General features: G+C 36.0%; 1 protein-coding gene across 41 annotated transcripts in view; it reads right to left on the bottom strand.

The window, feature by feature from the left end:
* Nucleotides 1–25,781, bottom strand: part of TTN (titin) — a 332,717-nt gene that overhangs the window by 241,407 nt on the left and 65,529 nt on the right. For all 41 annotated transcript variants that reach the window (XM_089690388.1, XM_089690411.1, XM_089690396.1 and 38 more), the window contains 11 exons: nucleotides 25,173–25,436; nucleotides 24,457–24,717; nucleotides 23,942–24,202; nucleotides 22,764–23,024; nucleotides 22,443–22,584; nucleotides 22,160–22,325; nucleotides 21,756–21,987; nucleotides 21,246–21,530; nucleotides 20,000–20,125; nucleotides 19,575–19,763; nucleotides 14,281–14,337 (listed from right to left, as the gene is read on the bottom strand). In XM_089690388.1, the coding sequence (XP_089546514.1) occupies nucleotides 14,281–14,337; nucleotides 19,575–19,763; nucleotides 20,000–20,125; nucleotides 21,246–21,530; nucleotides 21,756–21,987; nucleotides 22,160–22,325; nucleotides 22,443–22,584; nucleotides 22,764–23,024; nucleotides 23,942–24,202; nucleotides 24,457–24,717; nucleotides 25,173–25,436 (2,244 nt within the window). The remainder of the gene's footprint in view (nucleotides 1–14,280; nucleotides 14,338–19,574; nucleotides 19,764–19,999; nucleotides 20,126–21,245; nucleotides 21,531–21,755; nucleotides 21,988–22,159; nucleotides 22,326–22,442; nucleotides 22,585–22,763; nucleotides 23,025–23,941; nucleotides 24,203–24,456; nucleotides 24,718–25,172; nucleotides 25,437–25,781) is intronic.

Below are 25,781 nucleotides of genomic sequence, written 5' to 3'. Positions count from 1 at the left end.
ATACCTTGTTTTTTTCAGGACAAATTGGGCTTTCTTTTGGAGGTAAATGGTAACAGATATCTCCTAAATTTTTTTTTACCAAAGGAAAACTGGCCCAAAATAATAACAAAAAATATATATTTTTTAAATTTAGCTGTATATTTCTTGCTATTACCATAATTTACCAGCAAAAAACAACTCAAAATAAATTTTCTTGCTCCTGACAATCGCAGCAATACCACATATGTGTATGTTAGTTGTTGTTTGTACCCAGAGAAGGGTCCAGAAACAATGGTGTGCATTTGTGCGTTTTTATCCTGCATTAACCGCTTCCCCGCCGCCCTACAAGGGGGCAGGGGTGCACAAAATCACGTATATATATGTGATTTTGCATTTCTGGGTAGAAGGCGTGCACGAGCCTCATGCACGTCCTGCCCGAACCACCATTCGCGGCCATGGCTGTCAATCACCGAGTCCCGGCCCCTGATTCCCACGCTGGCAACCGGTGATTACCAAGGCTCTCCAATGGGTAGGAGGGCTGCATTGTTTACTAACAGTCCTCCTCCCTGTCATCTTGGACACGCTGCTCTGGATAGCTGTGCACAGACAGCCATCCAGAGCAGTGTGTTTACAGTGAAGCACCAACACACTGCACCCCAGTAAAACACTCCCAGCACATGGTTAACCCTTTGATTGCCCCTCATGTTAACTCCTTTCTGCCCAGTGCCATTAGTACAGTGTCAGTGTTTTTTTTAGCACTTATGACTGTATTGGTGTCATTGGGGATGTCAGTGACACCAAGTCAGTTCCCCCCAGTGTCAGAATGCCTGCCGCAGTCCCGCAGTCCAGATATAAGTTGCTGATCACCGTCATTACTAGTGAAAATGAAAAAAAAAATTCCAGTATATATACCGGCATTTGTAAGCTCTATAACGTTCACATAAACCAATTAATTTACACGTATTGATATTTTTTTTAGCAAAGACATGGAGCAGAATACATTTTGGCCTACATTTATGACACAATTTGATTTTTAAATTTTTTTTACTGGACATGTTTAATAACAAAAAGTCAAAAATATTGTTTTTTTCTCAAAATTGTCGTCTTTTTTTTTTGATGGTGCAAAAAATAAAAAATGCGCATACAATCAAATACCACCAAAGGAAATCTCAATTCATAGGAAAAATAGAACGTACATTTCATTTGGGTGCAGCGTTGCATGACCGCGCAATTGTTAGTTAAATTAACACAGCGCAGTAATGAAAAAAATGGCCTGGTCGGGGGGGGGGGGGGGTAAATACTCAGGAGGATAAGTGATTAAACACACTGACACTAAGTGACACTGATACTAATTTATAAATATATATTTTTAAATTCTACTCAAAAAATGCTGGCCATGTCCTTTGACCCCGACCTTGACCCTAAGAGTAATTCTAGCAAACCTTGATCTTGTTATGTTTTTCTTTATTTTTTATTCTTTATTTTTAATTTAATTTTTTTACATACTTTTTTTTTTATTTACAGCTTCATTCCCTGCAAGGAGAGGAAGATACAACGTATCTTCCTTTCCATTCAGAAGAGGGAGTAATCACAGGGGTGGGCTCACAGTGACTGATCACTGTGATAGCCAATCAGAGGCCATCAGAGCAATCAGGTGACCTGGAACTTGGAGTTATTAGTATGAGACCTGGGGTGCTTGGTGAGAGCCTGGTCTCTGCGCTGGGAGCATGCTGTGTGGCACACTCCCAGCACAAAGAGGGATAAGCATATATGTGGCCCCACAAATAAAGACCCACTTCTGTGAGGCTGCAAATATACATACGGTTGGTGGGAAGGGTTTAGCATGCCATAATGTGCAAATTATATAATAAACATTTGATATTGTTGTTGAACACTCAGGAATATGCACAATAACAGTGTAAAGTCAATTTTTCTGCACTTGTGGCACACTGCCCTGAGATGGCAGAGAATAGGGCTACAACAGTACCTCACATAAGAGGTAACTATATTAAAGTTAGTTAATATACTTACCTTACTCCTGGATTCCACGAGTGGTGCTTAAGTAGAGTGACATCAAAATCCTTCTGCTAAATCATGTGGAATGCTGAGTAATTAAAATCTCACAAGAAGATGCTCCTGAACTGTGCTGACACTTCTTCTTGGGAGATTTCAGGTAGCTTCAGTGTTCCTCAGGATCTGGCTGGAAAGAAGGTGATGTTATCCCCTACAGTACAGAAGCTGACGTAAGGTACGTATATTTACCAGCAGGCTTTTTTATTTATCCAGAGTGCTTTATCATTAAAAAATTTACCTTTCTCGGTTAGTGTAATGTCAGCTTTAAGCTAGCTGCACAGGTGAGACCAAATACTCAACTTTAGTTGAATCATGGATACCAAATCTCTGCCCGATTTGGCAAAGCTCACACATAATTATACAATCTGGTTTTAGAACTCATGCCCAAATGTCAGATCAGGCAGGACACAGTACAAACAATTGCACTATTACTGTTATTTTACAAAGATGTGACCAGATTTCAACATCCAAGAGGATATTGATTGGGAGAGGCTATTTGCTAATCATGCATGGCAAGATTATCTGAATTGTAAGCTTAAAGAACAATTGTACTGTCTTTACTCAGCTCCAATAATCTACCTGTACTTCTTGTAAACTAACCTATACTGACACCTACCACCCAGCTTATTACTTACCTCTGTAGCAGAGCCTCTTCCAGTTTCTCAGCAAGGGCCTTCTTCAGGGCTGGCCACCATTGCACGTTAATATCTAATAGATTTATTTGGAGCTGTACTGGGATGCAGCTCCAATGTCTCCCATGCAATTCTATGAAGTATGAGTGCACAGGTACGGTCAATGGTATATAGGATTCCTGCTGGGTCAGTATTGTATTGTAAGCACCTAGAGGAAAGGACCTAACTGGCCAAAATAATCTTTTGAATTGGCAAATGTTAAACAGTGGTCAAAGTTGGAGTACCTACACAAATCTTTAGAGAATATGACCTCGTATATTTTTGTAGAATTGTTTGTTAAAAAGCTTTCAATTTCACTTTTCATAAAATACTGTTATTATTGCATATGTTTTCAAAAGGAGTGCAATGCTTTGCAACAGAAGATGGACACAAACAGATTTATAGAAATAAATTATAGCCATATGTCTTCTATTTTTCATGATATTTTATTGAATTAATAAAATTATACAATGACAAAATTAAACAGCTGCATAACTTTGACAAGACAAAGCTTACCCAGGTGCATAATTACATCTCACATTCAGAACTTGGTTTCAAGATTGGGATATAAGTGAAACTTATGAAGACTTACAATTATACAACAGATCTGCAATATTTACAATATTTTGTCGCACAATGATAGACTGGATGAAGCTACAATGATAAGCCTAATGTGAAGTAATGACACATACGTCCGCCATATATAGCTTTTTTATTATGAGTAATAAACCAAGATGTAATGACAGATGTGAGATGAACACTTGTACACTTTAATTAGCACTCTCCTCACATGCAGTGCCAACAAAGTTCTAGCAGCAAATAAAGTTCAGATCAAGTTCCATGTTGATTTATAACTGCATTCATGGAACAACAATTCTAATGTTCAGTTAAAAATAAAAACATTTGAATTAATCTGTTTTGAATTAAAAAAAAAACATCTGTGTGAAAAACCTCAGATGGAAGTTGCAGCTACCAGATTTCCAGGTCATCTAATATTTTGTGAGCAGTGAAGCTGAAACTATTCAGCTTTGCTCTGAATGATGTCATCTCCCAGAATCTAGGAATTTGGAGACAGATTTTAGAGGCTTCTCACACAGGTATTTGGTTGTGTGGTTTCCTTTCACCAACTATAACAGCTATAAAAACTATAATGGTTTTCAAAATCAACTTTCGCAAGGACACGTGTTAACATATGGGATTACATGATTTTTTAATATTAAGAACAAATGACAACTAGCACATTTCACAAAAAAAAAAATCACACATGCTTTATGCCAGTAATACATAACAGAAAATGTAGGTTGCTAAAGCAGCACTGTTTACCTAAATTTTAACTAAAAACAAGAATTATAATTATCTTTTTTCATGTTCAGGGATACTTTGGGGGACCTTTCACTTCTAGGCTTTTAGTTAAAGGGAACATGTACTGAGAGAGATATATAGACGAATGCAGTTACTGGTAATTACTGGTAATTACATCACTAATGCTGAAAGCATTCAGTGACATCACTGAAAGCATATCAGTGATGTCACTAAATGCTTTTAGCATTAGTGATGCAATTACCAGGTAATAAATTAGGTGAAATGCCTATTTAACTAGGCGTAGATGATGGACAGACTTTACATGAAGGAAACCCATGGTAAGAGAAATGTATAGACTGCCATTTGCTGACCTCTCCCTTTGAAAATGTTTGTTGCTTGGCTATCATGTTGATTCAATACCTTTGAAACATTATGAGTCACTAAAACAAAACTTTCAGTTAGTGAAATTCAGAATCAGGAAATATTAAAACCACTGGACCAACAAAAAAACCAAGCAAGCAGCATTTTTCAAGAAGTAAGACCAGTAACTGCATCCATCTACATATATATAATGAATTGACGGAGCATACTGTGGCTTTGTTAAATCCGTGAGTCAGTGTTTGCAGAACATAAGTAGTATTAGGAATTATAATAAATAATGACAAGAAAAAAAAATAAAATTCGGTTTTTGGTACACAAAATAAGTCACAGTACTACAACACTTGTATGCACTAAACATACATTATTAACATTACTTTACGGTGCCAATATCTATTTACAATGAAAATGTAGCAATTTAAGCAATCCTTATGGTTTTTCAAAGGAAATTACCAGTACATAATATCTGTAGCAGAAAATGGCAGTAATTATCTTACTGATACCATAAGGCATCATCTTTAAAAGTGCAAATGTTTAGCTTCAAAAGTAGCAGCTGATTTTGAAGTCATTCTCTACTTAATTTTCAACAAAGCAACACTTTCTGCAATCCCTTCTTTATTTGTCGCCATGCATTTATATTGGCCTTCATCATCATAACTAACATTTTCTATAATTAGCTTATGGCTACCATCTTCTTCATCTTCAAGTACATACTTTTCACCTTGAACAAATATTTCATCTTTGTACCAACTAACTTCTGGTACAGGAGAGCCCTCAACAACACACTGGAAACATGCTTGTGCTTCTTTGGATACAACAGAGTCCATTGGTGCAGTTAGGAATTTAGGTGCAGATTCTGTTACTTGAAACTCAAAACGACAACCCTCAATGTTCTCAGCTCTAAATTCTATATCCCTTTCTTGAGAAGGCTTATCAAAAACATCAAAGTTTATATTCAAATGTGTCTCGCTACCTTCTACACATGTGCTGGCAGCGTTAGCTATAAGTTCAAGGGTTTTATTTACATCATTACCATCATTTTCAAATTCAATTTCAACTTCTATTTCTTCCTCCTTGGAAAATTTCTCCTCTGCAATGATATCAGATATAGGAGCTCCATCTTGTATACTTTCTAAAGGAATATCTTCTGATTTATCTTCTGATTTATTTTGCTTTTCTTGTATAACACTCTCTTCTGAATGTATTATTGTTAAAACAGCATGACACGATACCTCTCCAAAATAGTTTTCTGCTTTGCAAATATAACTTCCAGCATCAGCTTCATTGACTTCATATATAAAAAGACTATGTTCGTCACCATCCAGCTTTATAATATATTTGTTAGGATCTGGGACAATGCATTGTTCTTCTTTAAACCATTTCACAGCTGGTGATGGAATTCCAGTAACTGAACATTTAAATTCTACATCTAATCCTTCAACATTAATTGCATTTGCAATTGGGTGAGTAAAACAAGGTGGTTTTTCACTTACTTCAAAATTAATTTTAACATCATCACTATCTTTAGTACCAGCAGCAACATTTTGGTCATCATAAGCCAAAGGAAGGACATCAAGTGAGATGACCATGCTCTTACTGTCTGGGGAAAATTCAGGAAGAGTTACAATCTTTACTTGCTTTTCAAAATCTCTAACTTCGCTTTCATCTAGTTCAACCTCCAGAAGAATTTCTTGAGGAGAAGGTGATCTGGATGTTGTGTGTTGTTCCATGTCAAACTCCATAACATGCTGATGGGTTACAGGAGGTGGTAAAGCAACTGATTTGCCATCCTGTGCCAAAATGTCCACCTGAGTAAAGCTTGTTGCGTTTCCTATAGAATTTGTAGCAATACATCTATACTCCCCACCATCACTCATTTTAATGCTGTTCACTTCTAGTATATGCACATTTCCTCTTTGCTCTATTTTTGTTCTTTCTTCTTTTTCAAGCAACTCTGAGTTTCTGTACCATTTTACTTCTGGAATTGGAAATCCTCTAACTTCGGCAGCAAAGCTTAATGTACAATTTTCAAAAACCCTTTTTTTCAGCAGTGGTTTAATAAATGACGGAGGCATTATCATTTCTTTTTTATTGTCACCTTCAGTAATTTGTACTGAATTCATATGAACATCTGAGGTTTTAGTACATCTAGGATCAGGAGTACAGGAAGACAACTCCTGACTTTCAGTTTCGCTAGCTTCTAACATTTGCTGTACAGGTGTAAAATAACGGTCCGGTGAACTTGCTGGTGTAAGAAATGATTCACTAAATGGAGAGTAAGATTGCTCAGCAGAAGATGGTGGAGTAAAAAACTGATCAATCTCTACAGCGTCATCACTAAAGACACTACCAGCTTCAATTGACATCTCAGACTCAGGAGAAAATGCACGAGCAGATTGAGTTTTATAAAACTCATACACAGTATCAAACGTTACTTCTTCAATTTCCAGTGAAGTTATACGTTCATCCTGAATATCTCTCTTCTTTTTTACTTTTTCGGGTTGGAAACTTTCAAGTTCTGGACTTACTAGGGATTGGGGCAAAACATCTATAAGCTTTCCCCCGCTTTCTGTTCTGCTTTCAGATATATCTTCCACCTTGTAATAATTCTCTTTTGCTTCATGTATCTGATTTTCTTGTCTATCTGAGTCCTCCCATTCAGCATTATCACTGCTTATTGACATTAGATAATCCATGCTTAATAACTCTTCCCCCTCAAAAATGCCAAGATATGAAATATCTTCTATTTCATTAAGATTTTGTACGTTATCTGTTTTAACACTTTCACTCAGACTTTCTCTATGATCTTCTGGGGACTGTTCTTTTGAATATTCAGATTTTTTGCTACTTTCTGTTTCTGTGCCTGTTATATCCTTTTGTAGATCAACCATTTTTTCTTCTGCAGGTCTGGGTTTTACTACTGAGCGTTTTCTTCGTGGGGGAGTTGGTGGGGGTGTTGGTATTGCCTTCTTAATATTGACTGTTTTTGTGTCTACTAGGCTTTGGCCCTGGTTAACACTGATGGTTTCTACTGTTGTAGTAACTGCTTTGCTCTCCCTATCTATTCCAGATTTATGCTTTATAAAAGAACGTCTTCTTTGTGGTGCAACTGGCAAAATGTTTTTATTGTCTATTTTTCCTGCATTTTCAAGTGATGAACAACTACCTAGCTCAAGACCTTTAGCTTCCACTAAAGAATCAATGCTAGATTTACGTCTAAGCAATGAGTTTCTTCTTTTTGGTGGCACTGGCAAATCCCTCTTTATATCTCTTTTCTCAGTTTCTCCAGAGGGACTTTGTTCTAACATGCCATCTTTTGCAGCATTAAGTTTAATTTCAAGTCTCTCATCTGTCTTGAACTGCAAAATTTCAATCTCTGAATCTTGTCTTATGTTTTGAGTAATATCTCCCATCAAACTAGAGAGAGATAAGGTTACTCCTTCAGTTGTAGGTATAGTATCATTGTCTTTAGGTTCTTTTTTCTCACTCTCCAGTAAACAGTTCTGAATATCAATTGTCTCAGTGCTATTGATTTTAACAGTATTTGTCCTGTTATCAACTTTGGTTTTCTTAGTGCTCTTGGAAATTTTATCCATATCCATTCTGTAACTAACATTTTCAATCTCAACACTCTCAATACCGAAAATGTCCGTTTTTTTCTCAATTATAATGTCAGCACTGTCACTGACATTATCAGTGTCCGCAGTGTCAGTGATGGAAGATTCTTCCAGATTGTTCTCCATTTCCTTTACTTTAGATATCATACATTCCTGGTTAGCTGTCTCAGTAGATGAAACCACCTGCTCCATCATTTTCTTGTATCCTGGCAATTCACATTCTATTGATGATATCTTGTGTTCATCTTTTTCAATCCCAGCAGTTATATTTACAGCTATGCTGACTACAGCACTTGCATTTTCAGTATATAGCTTGTCCAGGATATTCTCATCTTCTACCCTTTCAGCAATACTCTTTTCAACTGTTCTATCATTGACATTGTAAGCAAATAATGTGTCCATTATATTTTCTTCAGCACTTCCTTCAACCATTTTTTCAACTACCCTGTCTATTGTAGATACGTCTTCAGTATGTAGCTTGATCATGCTATCTACTTTAACTTCTGGACTCCGAGAAATTATGTTTTTAACCACAACATCTTCAGTATGTACTTTGCCTAAGCTATCTTCAGCTACTGCATTACCAGGAATAATTTTTCCAACCATGCTGTCTGCAGCAGTGACAAATTCAGTATGTAGTTGGTCCATGCTATTTCCTTCAGGTGGTTCTCTCCTATCAAACATTTTTTCAATCACACCATCCATAGCAGTGACATTTTCAGTATGTAGTTTGCCCATGCTATCTGCTTTTTGGAAGCTACCCCTCTCAGTCTCAAATTCAGCTCTACTACTTTGGTGCCATGTTATCTGTGGCTTTTTGTTATCTGATATAATGCATTCTAATACTGGACATTCCTCTCCACTGATAACTGTTTGTTTTTCATTTTCCTGAATTGATTTTTGTGTATCACTAGTGACATCAAAACCAAAAGTAAATTTGTGCTTAATTTTTTGAATGCTATTTTGAGGCTCTGCCTTTTGTGGAACCTGAACTGGCTGAAAGCTTTCTGTCAATTCCTCTTCATATTCTGGAACAGGAGTAGGAGCAGTGACTTTGATCTCAACAGGCAGTGATAATGATGTATCAGATTTGCAAGGAATGTCATGCGTGAACTTTGGTATCTGTAAGCTAAATGTATCCACATCATCTAAAGCACGTTTTTGTTCAGCATTAGCAAAAAGGGACACAAGTTCATCTTCTTCTCCTTCAGTTAAATGCTTGGAAATAAACACCTCACATTTTCTCAAAGTTTCAGCTACATTTTGATCTTCTTTCTCTCTTAATTTAACTTTAAGTTTTCCAAAGGTGGTATCAGTTCCATATTGATTAAATATTACACATGTTATAGAACCTGCATATTGAGGTTGAACAGATGAAAATGTTAAAGTAGATTTGGAATCTGTGGTAACTATTAGAAAGTTATTATTGCGAGGTATTGATTTGTCGTTATTATACCAAGAGACTGTTGGTTGAGGGTAACCACGGAAATAACAGGTAAATGTACACGTGTCACTCTCAAATGCTTCTTGAGAGTCAATATCACATGTAAACATAGGGGAACATGGATATGGCTTTTCGGTCACAGGCTTTTCAGATTCATCGTCAAGATTCTTTCTCATTTCATGCTCTGTTTCACTAACATCTATGATGATCTTAAGGTCTTTTATCACTTGCAATTCTAACTGCACATCCTCTTTTTCTACAGGGAAGGTGCTACCTTCATTAAATGACTTACTAAACTGATTAATTGATTCATCTACGTGTTCTCTGTTTTTGATTTCTGAAGCAAAATAATGTGTCTTAATTTCCTGAGAAGTGCCAGCTTCATAAACTTCTTCAGACTTCCGATTGGCCAACACTTCTTGCAGTGTTAATTGTTCAGACACATTTTCCAAATTTTTCACTTCAAATTCCTGTTGAGCTTCAGACAAAACATGTTCACTAGTGTTAAATTGAAGACTTTCTGGGTATTCATTTTGGTTTTGGAACCTATCATCTTTTAAAATTAATGTTTTGAATGGAACGTCTGATGATTTTAAACACACTGGTTTATCTTTAATATCCATGTGCATAAATTCCTCTCCCTGTAAATCTTCTTTCCTCGATAATCCTAAAACTGTTGCATCTCTGTCGACTTCATCAACTTCCTTAAACTTTGTTACATCCTGCTGCTTTGCATGAATTACTACAGTTGCCTCCTCAGTTTTCTGAAATGCTTGTAATATTTCAGCTGTATCAAGTTGATTAGTTTGGATGGAAAGTGGTAGCTGTGATTCAACATTATCTTTTTTTTCAATTAATTGAGCAGTGTTTGGAGTGTCTCCAACTGCACTATCCCTGGTGTCCAAAGGGAAATGTTCCTGTAATTCTTGCTTTCTAAGGAATTGCTTTCTTTCCTTTGGTTCGATTTTCTGCCAGTTATTTTCATTTTCACGCACAGCAGATCGAGTTAGGTCAGACTGAAGAAGCTCTTGCAGAATTTTAGAAGTACAGTATGAATCTTGAGGTTCTTTTCTTTCTTGGATTCCCTCAGTGCTCACTAATGGTGCAGTTAACAATTCCACCTGCTTATCTTCTAATTCCTTTAAAGAAGATAAAGTCAAGTGCACATTTTGTTCTTTTTGGAAAGCATCATCAACCCATTCAAATTCCAGATGATGTTTTTCTTGTACTTGATGTGTAGTTATTTCAGTTAAGCTAGCTTCTGATGGCCTTTGAAGCACTTTAGTTGATACTGCTTTATTTATATTAACAGACTCAGGTACAAGTTTAGCTGTAATGGGTTTGTGCATTTTTACTGGTTCTTTCATTTCCAAATTCATGTAATCTTTTTTAGCGTCAGTACTCTTACTAACACTTCTTTCTGCAACTGCTAATTTTTTATCTTTCAACTGCAAATTTTCTTTCTTTTCATCTACAAATTTCTTATTTTTATCATTAACAGAAATTTCACTAATGTCAAATTTCCTATCAATTCCAATAATGTAAATTTCACTTTCACTATCTTTAAATGGTCCTTTATTTTCGTTTTGTTTTTCCATTTGTGCAGATAAACTTAAGAACTTAGATTCAGAAGACCCCTGCAAAAACCTAGCTTTTACAGGCTCATTGACAATAATTAGTTCTGAATTGCTTTCTGTTTCCTTTTGTAGATCATCAATGTGCACTATTGATTTTTCAGGCCAAATATCTTCTCTAAGTTTTGATTTATCTTGTTTTTGAAAATGCAACGGTTTCCTATAAAACTCATTATTTAAGGTATTTTTGCTTTCTTGAGTCACTGCCAATGAAGGGTACAGTTTAGTATTTACTGGCTTTTTATCTTGTATTCCATATTCTATATTAGGTTCAGAAGACTCTTTTAGTAATATTGCAGTCACAGGTTCATAGAGTTGAATTGATTCAGGCAAATGTAACTCACCCTGATTGTTGGCTTTCTGTACACTATTAATGTTAGTTGATGGCATTACCTCCAAAATGCTTGATGGCTTTTGAAGATCTTTAGATACACATACATTCTCCTCTTTTCTGCGTGGCTCTTGGAAGGAGCTCAGACTAAATCCAGTCATTCTGTTACATTTCTGTGAGGTATACTCTTCTTGTACATTGGTCTGACATCTTAAATAGGATAAACTGGTTTCAAATGGTCCTTGTCGTATTTTGGCTCTAACAGGTTCATACATTTTAACTGGTTCTTCTTCTAATTCTGTAATGCTCCTATCCTTGTCTTTTTGAATTGTTTTAGGTACATTTTTATGACTAACATTTTCTGTTCTTGTTGGAAAGTTTATTTCTGCTTGTAATTCCAAATGCACTTTGCCGGTATCAACCTCATTTTCATTCTGAAGCATTTCATTCATTTTGTTAGTGTAAGTCTCACTTTGTGATTGATGAACTTTAATTTCACTTTGATTGAATTTCTTTGCTAATTTGCACACATAGCTTATTTCAGAACGATCTTGAAGTACTTTAGATTTAATAGGTTTATTCACTTTAATAGGTGCTAACAACTCTATTTCTTCATTGTCTATTTCTTTTGGCTCACTGATATCAACAGTTGATGTAAGAAGGCCAGTGCCTGATTCTGGGATTTTGTTTTCCTCTGTGTTACATTCAGTTTGATACTCATTCTTCTGTTTACCATGTTCTTCAACAACAATTTCATGAAAATCTCCTTCTTTAAAATCTTGGACCACATCTGAGATATAAGGTTCAGTTGTATCTGGTACTATAGCATCTGAAGACCCAGCTTCTGGTGCTTTTTGTTGGGCACTGCTGTGGTTGAGCTCTTTCAATTGTTCGGTATTCTCTAGCAGCTTTTCCACTTTAACCTCTTTTGCTTCAAATGTAATATCTTTAAAAACCTCAGAGAAAGTGCCAAATTTATATTTTTCTCTCTCAATATGAAAGCTTACTGAACTTGTTTCGCTTTGGAAAGACTCAAGGTCTACATCAGAGCATATATCAGAAGAACAAATAGAACTTCTGCTTCCTCTTGCTCTTTTAAGTTCCCGCAACTTTTGCAGCTTACTCTGTATTTCTTTGTCTAACAGCTTCTCACTCTCAGAAACTTTTCTAGTGTGACTTTTTTTACATGTTTCACCTGAAAAAATCTTTTCAAAGCTTATAGTTTTGTATATACCTTTCTTAGAATATTTGCTTTTCAAAACTTGTGTTTCCCTACGTTTATCATGCGGAGATCCAACACACTTGAGGTCAACTTTTAACTTGCTTTCCCTTTTCTTCTGAACTAGGGTATCTATGCTTTCATGAGTTTTTTCAGAGTATCTTACAAAATCTATATATTTGGGGTTCTGCTCTTCTCTTAAGGCTACAAGCAATGATGCTGTGCTCTCAGATGATCCCTCACTATTTATAGCAAATATGCGATAGCTGCCCGAATCTCGATCTTCCACACTTTTAATTAACAAATTACAGTTATGAATGTGCATTTCACTTTCAGTTTTAACGACCCTCCGTGAATCTCTACCAATTGGTTTGTTATTGTGAAACCAAGAGATTTTTGGCAATGGGCAGGCAACCAGTTTACAGCGAAAAACTGCAGGTTCGCCTTCCAAAACTGATCGAAATGTCAACTTCTGTGTGAAGGAAGGCTTTATGAATTCTGACCAAGAACCAATAGAGGATGTCCGACTTGCGCATCGATTAGATGAAATGAGTCCATGATCCAAGTAGTCTTCTGTATCTGAAAAGGCACCTCGCAATGCTCTTCTGTTTTCATTTTCACTTTCAGCTTCCTCCCTGAAGAATATTTCTGTGAAAAATGAAATCTATGGTTTAATAGGAGCTCACCTCACCAAATATTTGAATTTAAATATGTATTTTTTAAAATATATTTAGAAATCATCTATAGTCATGCTACATAAACTACAAATCCAGAAAAATATTCACTCACCATATTTGTTCGAATAAACGCAACGCCTTGTTCTTTTTTAAAGTTTCTGACACCAAAATCGCTTGCTGTGTGTTCATTCTTCAACTGTAGAAATTTCTTCAGTGACAGACAGGTAAATCTCAAAATTGTTTTGTAAATAACATTTTTTGTGTATGCATAGCTGTCCGGAAATTTTAGTGGGTTTAAAATTGCAGATAAAGATCTTACCTGACTTGCAGACAGCAGAATAAACGCCCTTTCTGATGCTTATTTGGATGTGAGTAAAGTTTTTTAAATTAATACAAAATTGTATCTGTTGTAACCTAAAAACAGCTATATTTGAATGAGAAGGCGTTTATTCGAACTAATACAGCCAAAAAATTATTATGTTATGCAATAAAAGCAAGCAACATTAATTATGCACAGTACTAGATGCCATCTGCAAGCCATGTAAGGCATTTAATGCATTGTGTTTTAATGAACAAAATAGACAAAATAAAACACAAAGCAACAAAATAACAGTGCATTTCTATTTAAGACATACCACCTTTTGTACACTTTTCATCATGCAAAATTTGAAAACTGTAGAAAATCTTATGAGAAAGTTGTATGATGATGTTGTTAATCTACGTTTCTGAAATGTTTCATTCATAAACATAATTATTAACTTAATTAACTTGGAAACCAACTTCATGCACAATTTGTAATAATGGAAATATAAATAATATGTTAAAATATTTCTATATTAAAAAAAAACAAAAAATAAAACCTCCAAAAAAACCCAATACCTGTGTTTCACAGATGTTCCCCCAAAAAAGAGCTAGTTTATATGAAATTTAAGATCCAAGTTATCTTTTAACATACCTTTTACTTCAAATTCAATCTGTTGTTCTATCCTTTCTTGAAGCACTTTCTCCAGAGCTATGCAGAAAAAAGTAGAAATTTTTAGTTTTTATTTTTAATTTTTACGTTTTTTTATACTTTCAAACATAAGATTTATTCTTTTTTAGGACAGTGACTGGAATGACAATACAGCAATGAGCAAATCAAAATACATCTAGTTTCCAATGTCCATAATGTTACAAAGATAATTGTAACCTGCTGATGTTTACACATCATAATTAAGCCCACATCATAAGGCTACACAGCCTTTTATTCACTTGCGAACTGCTTCTCTCCTTATAAAAGTAATATTTTATATTACTTAGTCAACCCTGAAGCATCTCAAAATGATCTCAAATGTATGATAAATGCATGCTGCATTTATGCAAGCCCTAATGCAGCTTCTATTTAACCCCTAGCTAAGTCATCCTAGGAATATACAGGGGCATATTTACCACAAGGCAAACAAGGCATTTGCCTAGGGCAGCATTTTTCTGGAGGGCAGCAGCATTTTTTAGGGGGGCAGCGCTGCCCCTCCGGAAGAAGGGATAGAAGAAGGGACACACGTAGCATGGGGACCAGGTGGGATCCGAGAGGCTGCGGGCTGCTTGATGGTGTATTCAGAGCCTGACTCTTGTTCCCGGATGTCCGGAGCTGTGAAGGTAAATGTCCTCTCTCTCTCACCGGGGTGGGGCGGTGGCCAGTATATGGGGAGCGGTGGTAGAGGAAGGCTCTCTCAGGTAGGGGTGGGGTGTTGTTGGTCAATGCCAGGCTCTCTTTGTGGGGGAGGGGGTGTTGGTTGGCGTCAGGGTCTCTGTGGGGGTGGGGGGATGGGTACAATTTTTGTGTTGCCTAGGGCAGCACAAAACCTAAATACACCACTGGGAATATATGTGGATGCATTCCACAGAGAAGAACTACAAAATTCAGCTTACAGCAGAACTCTGGCTGCCACAACTAAACTTGGCATAAGGGGAAATCCCCTTTCTGATTTCACAGACAGCAATGAAGAGCTTGTTTCATTGCACCAAAATTAAAAATAAATAGTTGGAATTTCTTTCACTTTAGAAAAAAATTTAAAATGAGAAATTAGATTTGCCCATTCCTGTTACATACAGATTACACTCACACTAACATATAAAAAGACATGCCAAAGGGGTCTTAAAGTGTATTGGCACCTAAATATCAAAGGTGAATGTGTCAGTCTCCAAAAAGACTATTCTGTGTATGATATAACGCATCTGAACATGCCTTTACATGCCTCATACTGAAGTGGAAAACAATTTAATTCATTGCCACATGTAGCTATTTTTTTTATATTGTTGTCCATTGCATACAGTGCTATGCAAGTATTCATAGGTGGAAAGAGCATGCAGTTGCCAACCTGTCACTGTCAGATGAGTGCTGCATTCAGCTTGTCCTGCTGCATTAACTATTTTGCATGTGTATATGCCACTCTGCTTTGGAACAATTTTCAACAATTTTAAGCTGCAAAGCGACCCGTCATTTCTTAAAAGACACGTTGTTGACTCATCAACTAGAAGTTTGTTGAAGAGCCATATAACACAAGGAGCAGGAATGCCCTTTATAACGCAAAAGAGGGAGACATCTGTGCCTTCCTTTACAAAAGTTTCTGGGGGCAGTTTTTCAAGAAAAGCTGGCACTACAGCACAAGAGTCTATGAGTTCTTCATAAGGTATGACATCAGGGAAATATTCTTTGCTCTTTTGTCTCTCAGGTCCTGGTGGCCTTTGTGATGGAGTTATTGACAGGCTGGAAGTTTTCGTGGTGGTCTCCTGTTTGACTTCATAAGAACTCTTAATCTGAATTTCTTTATGCGTTGTAAAGCTTTTTTTATCTGATTCAAGGGTTATTTGTGCTACTGCCTTGGTGGTTGCTTCTTCTGCTAGGCAAGAATAAATTTATGAAAGTGTTAGTTAAGATGGTTTGCGAATACAGTGCATACTAGTACAGAAAAAGAATGACTGGATTAGCTGTTTCTGGCAGTTGTTAGTATTGTGAATTTGTATATCAAAAATTGGAATCATTTGTTCCATTCGTTGTTGTTACTTTATGTATATTCAATGTAAAGTGAAGGCATTTTTTTTAATAAGTACTTTGTCACCTCTTATAAATTATAGGTTATAGGACTGGTCATTTTTTTACTCACATCTATAATACTTATGAAAGAAAAAAATTAGAGGGCTAAAATGATTAGTTTGGAGCTAATGTAACTTTTTTAACTCATGCTCCTAAGGGAAAAATAAGTAACTGAAAAGTAAAACTTTCAAAAATAACAGTTACATACATTGTATATAGATAAATAGATGGATAATATAACTTTATCATTATAAAATATATTCAAAAATGTATTGGAGCTCATAGAAATTGAGCCTTTAGCCTAAATCAAAAGTTAAAAAAACTAAGTGAAAAAAATGAAAACATGATTCTTGACCCTAACCATAACATAACAGTCTGTTATGTTAATTATTTGCCATGCAGCTATCAGCTAATGTTAAAAGTATTAAGCATGTTTAGTAATTGCTAAATCTTTTTCAATCTAAATCTCTACAAATACATGATGTTATAGGGGCCACCACTGTACAGATCTATTTTGTTTGAAAATCATATGCTATTTCATTGTAAGAATGACCAAACAAAATCGAACAAGGTGACAAGAAACCATCATTATTTTTATTTGGAGGATACTACAACAGCAGTATTAAAATAGCCACCTTCTACGGTTAGTACTGCAGTAGTTGTCTTCTCTCCGAAGGCATTCGAAACTGTGCAACTGTATGTGCCTTGATCTGTCAACTGAACATTCTGTATAGTAAGTAACATGACATTTCCATTTTGAGATGTTTTCATTCTTGTGGTGTCTTCTATGGTTTGGTTTTCATGTTTCCAGGTAACTTCTAAATTTCCCTCTTGCACCGCGCAGATAAACTGGGCTACCTCTCCAACCTTCACGGTCATATCATGAAGTTTCAGCAGTATCTTTGGTGCTTCATCACTGACCTCTTGTACCTCAGCTTCAGTTTCAGAAACCTGTTCTTTTGAAGCTTGGGTGATGGCCTCTTTAAAGTGTTCTTCTGTTTTCATAGAGGATGATGCAGTTACAGTTGAGCTTTCAGAAATGCTTTCAAAAACCTGCACAGCTTCTGCTTGAACTGATTTAAATTCTTTTAAATATACTGTGGCTTCTGATACTGACTGAGTGCTGACAGATTCTGTAACACTTTTCGCAGAGCTTGTAAAGCTTTGACTAACTACGGATTGCACTGTGTAATCAAGTAAAACAAAAAAAAAAGAAAATTAACAACTAAATTGTCCATTGGTCCTTATGATAAAAACAAATAGGTTGATCAAGAAGACTTAAACAGATCACTTGAGAATAACGCATGCCAACTTGCATGCTTGTTTACAAAAAATGACAAAGGATGAAGAATTGAAAATTCATGCTGACACAGAAGGTTGCATCTTCTTTCGTTGTCGCTTTCCAAAATTCTGACAAAGAATGTTCTTTATTGATCCAAAGTAAGAGTGACACCTGTTTGACTACTGGATTGAAATAATTTGGATATGTTAGATAATTTAACTAAAATTGGTTCATTGAGTTAATTTTACTGCACCGTAGGTTCAAATAAAAATGTTTTCCAACAACATTGCAGTGATATGCTTTAGGTAATGTTCTAGATACTTGGCGAGACTAATGCAGGAAAGTAAGTTTGTGAAGTGAAGAGGTTAAAAAATGTCCTGTATTACAAATGGTGTTACGTAGGTGATTAACTTTACAAAACAAGAGGTGAAGTAGTGCAAGTAAAGGGGAAAACTTCCCAAAACAGGAGGTGAAAAACTGAAAGTAGAGTGGAAAATGTTAGTATAAGTGTGAATGACAGTCTCAAAATAAACTGCGCTAGAAGGTGGGGCTTTACCTTCAGAAGTTACTGATAAGGTGGCTGCACAGGAAACTTCACCAGCACTATTTCTTGCTTTGCAAGTATAAACCCCTGCATGCTCTATGAATGCATCAACTATAATAAGTAAAGCAGTGTTTGTAGACTCATCAAAATGAAATACAATATTTTTGGATGAAAAAATGGCCTTTTGGTTGTGAAACCACCTAATTTCTGGTTTTGGCAAGCTGGAAACTCTTGCTACAAAGCGTACTGTTTCCCCACTCTGTACAGCACAACTAGAAATAGGCTGGATGAAGACAGGAATTTGAGCAACCACTTCTTTCTTAAATGACCCAGGTGAAGTAATCTGCCACTGGGGACCAGTTGTTATATCCACACAATGTTTAAGGCCTAAAAAGAAGCATGTCAAACTTTATTTGGAACATTAGCTTTTAATAATGTGTAAATTACTGCAACAAGATGTACTACAAATGTATGTAAACTATTATGACTGAACTTAAAGGCAACCCTGTCATACCAAATTACAATCATCAAAGTATGTGTAAGCAAGCAAAACTAAAATGTTGATCCAGAGTGCAGAAAAAAATAATCCAGTACTAAAGAATTCCACAAATCATCAGGCTTTTCAAGAAGTAATAAGCTACCAGCAATCATCACAAAATGCCTAGATGTGTTCTGCACATTTGTGTTTACTAATAAGACATGTGTAAGCAAAAATGTGTGCAAACTGTCAAGGCAATTTGTGATGATTGTTCAAAACCTTAACACTTCCATAAAACCTGCGGATTTCCAAAATCCCATCACACCAGAATGTTTTTCTTCACCCTGGAGTGCTCTGCAATCAGGCAAAGACTGAGGTCTGAATGGACGTCAGAGAGGAGATATGCAAAGTTCTCTCATGCAATAGCAACTTATGAATTGAATTGATCTGTTGACACTAATGATGGAATTTCCTGTAACATGTTCTTATGTTTGTATAGTTAATCATTTATAAATGAGTTATGCATATGTTTTTTTTGTTTTGGCTTTCGTGTGACACAGAAAGACTGCACCTTTGAATATATACAATCAAGAAGATGTAATTAAAGGAGGGATAGGAGTGCATAGCAGAGAAAAGAAAAGAAAGAAAAATGAAATGACAGTGGACAAGGAAAGTAACACTGACAATGGAGAAGGATAATTTTATGACTATTCCATATTCTAGACAAGAATATGTATGTTTCGACCAAAGACAATGATTCCATTAGTGGACTTGGTTGTCAATGGAAGACAAAGACTATATTAGCACAGGTTGTTAAATGGTTCACATATATACTGTATATATTACACTATTAACACCTGCTATGTATTTACCTTCCAGTCTGAGGTTTGCAGTGCAAGAAACTTGGCCAAGAGAATTGCTTGCAGCAAAAGTGTAGGTGCCTTCATCTTCAGCATAGGCTTCTGCAATCTCAAGTTGATATGTGTCTTCAAACTGAGTCATTTTAAAGAAGCGAGATGGCTTGATTTCTTTGTCTTTGCTGTACCAGGAGACCTTCAAATCTGTTTATGGCATAAGAAATGCAGTATAACTTTATACATTGTCATTCATACCATGAGAAAGTGTGATTACCTTACAAAAGTTATAAAACTATAGGAAGTAGTAACAATCTTATAATGCAGTTTCATAAGTAACTTGTAATGCCTCCTCATGAATTCTGAAGTAATTGCATCACTGACCACATAATAAGGTTTTAAATATTAGTTATTATTGTCTTGTTAATAAATAGTGAACAAACCTGTGCCAGAGACACGACACTGGAAGATTGCAGGCTGTCCTTCAGCAGTGATTGTATCCCGAAGAGGTGTAATTATCTCAGCAGGGTAGGCTGGTGCCTCTAGGTCTGGGGACACTACTTCTGGAACTAAAATAAATGATGCAAAATTAATCACAGCACATACACCGTTAAACCAAGTGTTTACATCTTTGCATTGCTTATAACATGCAACATTTTGTATCTCATTATTAAGCTTGATTTTATAATTTAAGAAACCACAGCTATTATTATTATTATTATTATACAGTATTTATAAAGCGCCAATAGTTCGCTCAGCGCTGTACATTACAAAGAGGGACAGAACATGTGACAAAGCTATAATGCTATTTATATGTCATTATAAGAACAAAACAAAGAAAAAGGTCAACATCACATGATGATTAAAAACAATGGAGAGACTTTCTGAAAGCTAAGTTCACCTTTTACAGAAATCAGCTCAAGCATACATGGGGTGGCAATAGTTTGAATGCACTATGCAGTTTGGTAAAATATACTCAGATGAAGATAGGCCATTTTTGTTCCCGAAATAAATTGGACAAAATACTCCATTGTTGACATCCTTACATTCTGGGCTAACTGAACAACACAGCAGCCACTGGCACTCACCTCCACCAATGCACCAACAGCACTTCTTTTTCCAAAAGCCGAACATGCACAGTGCGTACTCTCTCCACCTATACCTGCAAAACTGAGCTCAGCTGCTGCTGAAATAGGCAGAGAGACCATGCATGAGCTTTTGAAACAGGAAGTACACTTGCTCCTGGAATGCTAGGGGTGACTGCAGATGACCACTGTATCCAGCAACTAACCCAGGATGTAAGGATATCAACAATGCAGTTTGCATAGGGGACAGAAAAGGCCTACAGGTATGGCATCTGCATCTAACTATATTTTTACAAACCACACAGTACATTTAAAATGACTTGGGCACTTGACTGCATAGTTTAGTTTCTGTAGAAAGACGCACTTAAAAATCCACCACAACCAAACTACATCAGCCAATTAAGTGTTTGATAAGACACCAAAGCTATGCATTCATGTTTCTAAAGATCATAAAAGACTTCAAGCTTGTTAGAAGGATAAAACAAATATTAAATGGCTTTAAGGATGTCTTAATTTAAGCCAAAATCTACAACTAGGATAAAAATACATACATAAAATACATACTGGTGAGTATATATTTTTATAATTCTCAAATGCTCCATACCTTCAACTGTAAGAGTTGAAGAGGTGCTGGCCATTCCAGAATCATTGCTGGCTTCACATGTGTACAGAGCAGCATCCTCAGGGAACGCCTCAATGAGCAATAGTGTATATTCCTGCCCATCATGAAGGAACTTGCACTTGAAACCAGGAGAGAGCTGTGTTGAATCTTTGAACCAAGCGACGGTTGGCTGTGGCTTACCAGACACTACAGTACAGAATCGAGCTGGTTTGCCAGATTCCACGTGTACATCCTCCAGCTTTTGTATTACAACAGGAGGCTCTGGAGCTGTTAGCAAGAGCAAATCTCTGTTAATGGGTCATTTAGTGTATATTTAAGTGAACAACTGATGCTACCATTATTTTAAAATATTAATTTACCAAACTTCATTGCCCTTCATATTTATCATTAAGAAATGATGTGATCCATACATTTCCCTAGCCTAACAAAAGATGTTATTTCCTGTATAAAACTAAGATGGATATTCACTTTTTGGATAAAATAATTACTCACCATTCACATAAAGTGTTACAGAGCTCCTATTTCTTCCAGCCAAGAAAGTGTATTCTCCACTGTCACTAATCCTGGTTTCGGTGATGCTTATGCGATGCACACGTCTTTCCATAATATACTTATACCGTTCTTCAACATGGAAGTTGATGTCAATGCCATCCTTTAACCAGCGTCCATCTACATCATCCTCATTGACCTCAAACTCAACCACAGCTCTCTGTCTCTCAACAGCCTGAAAACAATAACATTTAAATGAGTATAAAAAGCATTCTAAACATTTTTTTTACAGTTTTGCAAGCACTAGAATATGAGATTTTTAGCATTAAACTATTACCTTGTGTCATGTGGACAAAGCAGTTTTTGGAGTTTTTATAGTGTCGAGAAATGCCTTTACAAACAATTACCTGAATTTCTTTGTGAGTGGATGTGATACGGACATCACGGCCTTCAACATGTAAATTGGCTGTGGACATGTTTCCACCAGCAACCACAGAGTACTGTCCAGCGTCAGACATGCGAGCAGAGGGAATCACAAGACGGTGAACATATCTTTCACTCTGAATCTTCACCCTGGATATTAAGAAAATATATAAATAAAAATAAATTCTACTGCACTTTCCCTGTTATTGTAAATTAATTGATTTATCACCACAACATGATTAGCAGATGTGGAAAGAGAGCAGATACCTGTCAGTAATCTGAAGTTCTTGGCCATCTTTCATCCACTGAACAAGCAAGTCAGGTTCAGAAATTTCACACTCAAATGTTGCTCTCTTCTTTTCGAGAACTTTAATTTCCTTAATTGGTTTCCTGAATTCAATATGGCGAGCTAGAGGGCAACAGAGAAGAATTAATTATTTTCAAAATAGTTGATGTTTGTGGGTAAAGTGAAACATGATCACAGATGCTTAGTCATTTGTTCGCTTATCAGTTTAGCAATATTAATCATAATCTATAAAAAAAAAGATACATTGTTTAAAAAGTTCACATTTGTAAAAAATGTTTTACCTTCAACATATAAGGTAGCCTTAGAAACTGCATTTCCGGCAACAAAGCTGTATTCTGCAGCATCACCAAAGTGGACATTTCTAATACTAAGAGAATGAGTATATTGTTTGGCTTTTATCTGGCTGCGTTCTGTAGATTTGATTTCAACACCATTCTTCAACCATTTATAAGTGATGCCTTCATGGTTTACAGTTACTTCAAAGGTAATGGTATCTTTTTCTTCAGCGTTGATATCTTTCAACATAGATGTAATCAGGATAGCTGTAAAAGTCAAGTTGAGATTTAGTTGCAGCATAATATCTGGCTATGCATGCAATATCATTAGCTTTTTTACATTAAAGTAACCTAAGCACATTAATCTATCTTGATAGCAGATTTTTAGTAATGCCTGAGTAAAAGGACTTTCATTAGAATGTGCTGCCTTTTGAGCCAGTCAGGGCACTTTTTTTCTTTGCACAAAATAGCATACAAGCGATAGCAGCAGGAGGATAACCTCATCAGTGTGTTTCTGCTCCTTCATTAATACCATAGACTGGGTGGGCACTTGACTTTGCTGTATTGGCCAGCTGGTTTACAATCTCAATATACTGCTGTCTGTGGCAGCACCTGTATCACATGACTAGCAGAACAGATTTACAAATAATTGGATAGGTAAAGCAGATCATATATATGCTTTCAACTGTATGTTTATCTGTTCACCTGGAATTTAGCTTTAAATGAAGCCATATATGTTTTTTAACACCATTTGACTTCCAAAATTTGATAAAACAGATTCACAGTTTAAAAAGTGATGTCTAAGAGAAATAAAGAGACTTCAATTGTGTGCCTCTTTCAGAGAACGCTAGTTAGCTGTATTTGACTTCTATACTTTTAAGTCTGACCTAGACAATGCATGCTATAAATGAGTATTAGAAAAATGTCAGAGTTCTTTAGCCTTATACCTATTCCTGGCCAGTGACTCGATGCAAAGCATCTGCGCGACTTTTGGGACTAGCATTTGCAAAAGGAGCCCAGCAATGACAGCCTAAATATTTTTCTCATGGTAGGTGCACTAAAATTGTAGTAACAATTATGGTCATTAGGATACACTTTAGTCTTTGTTTCCTTTAATGAATGACATAAAATTGTATATGTATGTAACTAAAAGGCACATTAGTTTTCTTTCAACTTATACATACGTTTCACAGTGAGAGTTGCGCTGACTTTGTCATTTCCACAGACAAAAGTGTACTCAGCAGAATCTTCACTACTTGTGTTCATGATGATCAGTTGATGAAGTTTACCCTGAACCACAATCTTAAACTTCTCGCTCATTTCAATTTCAACTCCATTCTTCAGCCAGATGGATGGGACATTGAAATGAGACACCTCACATTGGAAGGAGGCTGTTTTGGTTTCAGGGACTTCAATGTTCTTCATAGTCTTTGTAATATGTAATGCTGAAAGAGAAAAAAAATAATGGATTCATTAACATGGCAGAGTCCTAGAAGTCAATTTCACCTACACATCATATTTGGAAAAGCTATACAAGACCAATATTCTTGCAGCAAAAGGCAACACAGAAAAAGTATCAACTGATCAAAAGACTTTTATCCTTACATACATGGGACATTTGGCTTTTTAAAGGTAAGAGTTAATAAAGCTAGCATATTAGAGAAATTGTGAAAGAATATCATAATTAGAATGTGCTTACTCTCCACAAAAAGTTTAGCTTTGCATTCCAGCTGTCCGACCACTGCAGTGTATTCTCCTGCGTCTTCAGTAGTCACGTTCTGGAAAAGGAGTTTGTGGACTTTACGCTCTGATACAAGCTGATGCTTATCGCTTGGTTTCAGTTCCACATTCTTGAAAAACCATTTCACTGGCACAGTGTCATGAGAAACACTGAGTTCAAATGTAGCTGGTGTATTTTCTAGAGCTGTTACATCCTTGTGTTTTTTAATGATTTTAACGGCTGGAAAATAAAATATAAAGCTCAATTATGGCAGGCCACTGACACCTATTTTTGTAGTCTTTTACATGGCATAATCATGCAAGCAAAATAATAGACTGAATTCATCTTAGTATACAGTGATGTCCCATTTGTAGAAATAATCTAAATTTTTAAAATTAATTCCAAGAAGCATAATCTCCTGTTTGTATGCAACCTTTCAATATAGTAAAGTGAAAAGATTTTCACCTTCCTCAGTCCCAATTAGATAATGGTGACATCCCATCTGGTTGCATTGCATACATAATTTGGAGGACTGGAACACAACCAATAAGTTCTGGTTTACAGTCATTAAACACACCCTATTAAGTAGCAGGTGAAATCTGGAATCACAAATCTCTTCTCTGAGGTTGAGAGAGAACACACAGACAGGAGATTTTCATTTTTTCAGAACAACCCTTTGAGCTTTAGTGACTTACTTTCAACATGAAGTCTTGCATTCGCTCCAATTTTGCCAAGCTTGAAGCTATAAACAGACTCATCTGGAACAACACAATTTTTGACTCTCAATGTGTGCACTGTTCCATCAACAGTGATTTCATACTTGTCATTGGATTCCAGTTCAATTCCATTTTTAATCCATTGAGCGCCTTTAACATCAGGATGAGTAAGTTCCACACTGAATATAGCATCTTGTGTCTCTGTCACAGTCTGGTTTTTAAGTGTCTTCTTGATTTTGACAGCTAGAATGTATCATATAATAGTATTTTATAAAATGAACATCAAGTGCAAAGAATTTAGCTGCAAATTTTATAGGCATTGGAGGTCAACAAAATGCTTTTACTGCTGTTATCTTTTTTCCTTGAAACACATATAATTTACATACTGAGACTTGATAAATGATGTTGTTTGCACACTATATTGCTTTACAAGGTGCACCCTATGGCTATGGCTATAGCTATACAGTCAGTAAGTTCGAAGTACCATGTATACTATCTATGCATACTGTATATTTTACAAGAAAATTTATAGCATATTTACAATTATTTTCTATGCCTCAAAACAAACAAAAAACGTATACTATTATT

The sequence above is a fragment of the Staurois parvus genome, unplaced genomic scaffold, assembly GCF_062004578.1.
Source record: "Staurois parvus isolate SC_StPar_1 unplaced genomic scaffold, SC_StPar_1.0 ptg000530l, whole genome shotgun sequence".
Classification (NCBI taxonomy): Eukaryota; Metazoa; Chordata; class Amphibia; order Anura; family Ranidae; genus Staurois; species Staurois parvus.
The sequence above is the reverse complement of the archived record's forward strand: the minus strand, read 5'-3'. Positions and strand labels throughout refer to the sequence as shown.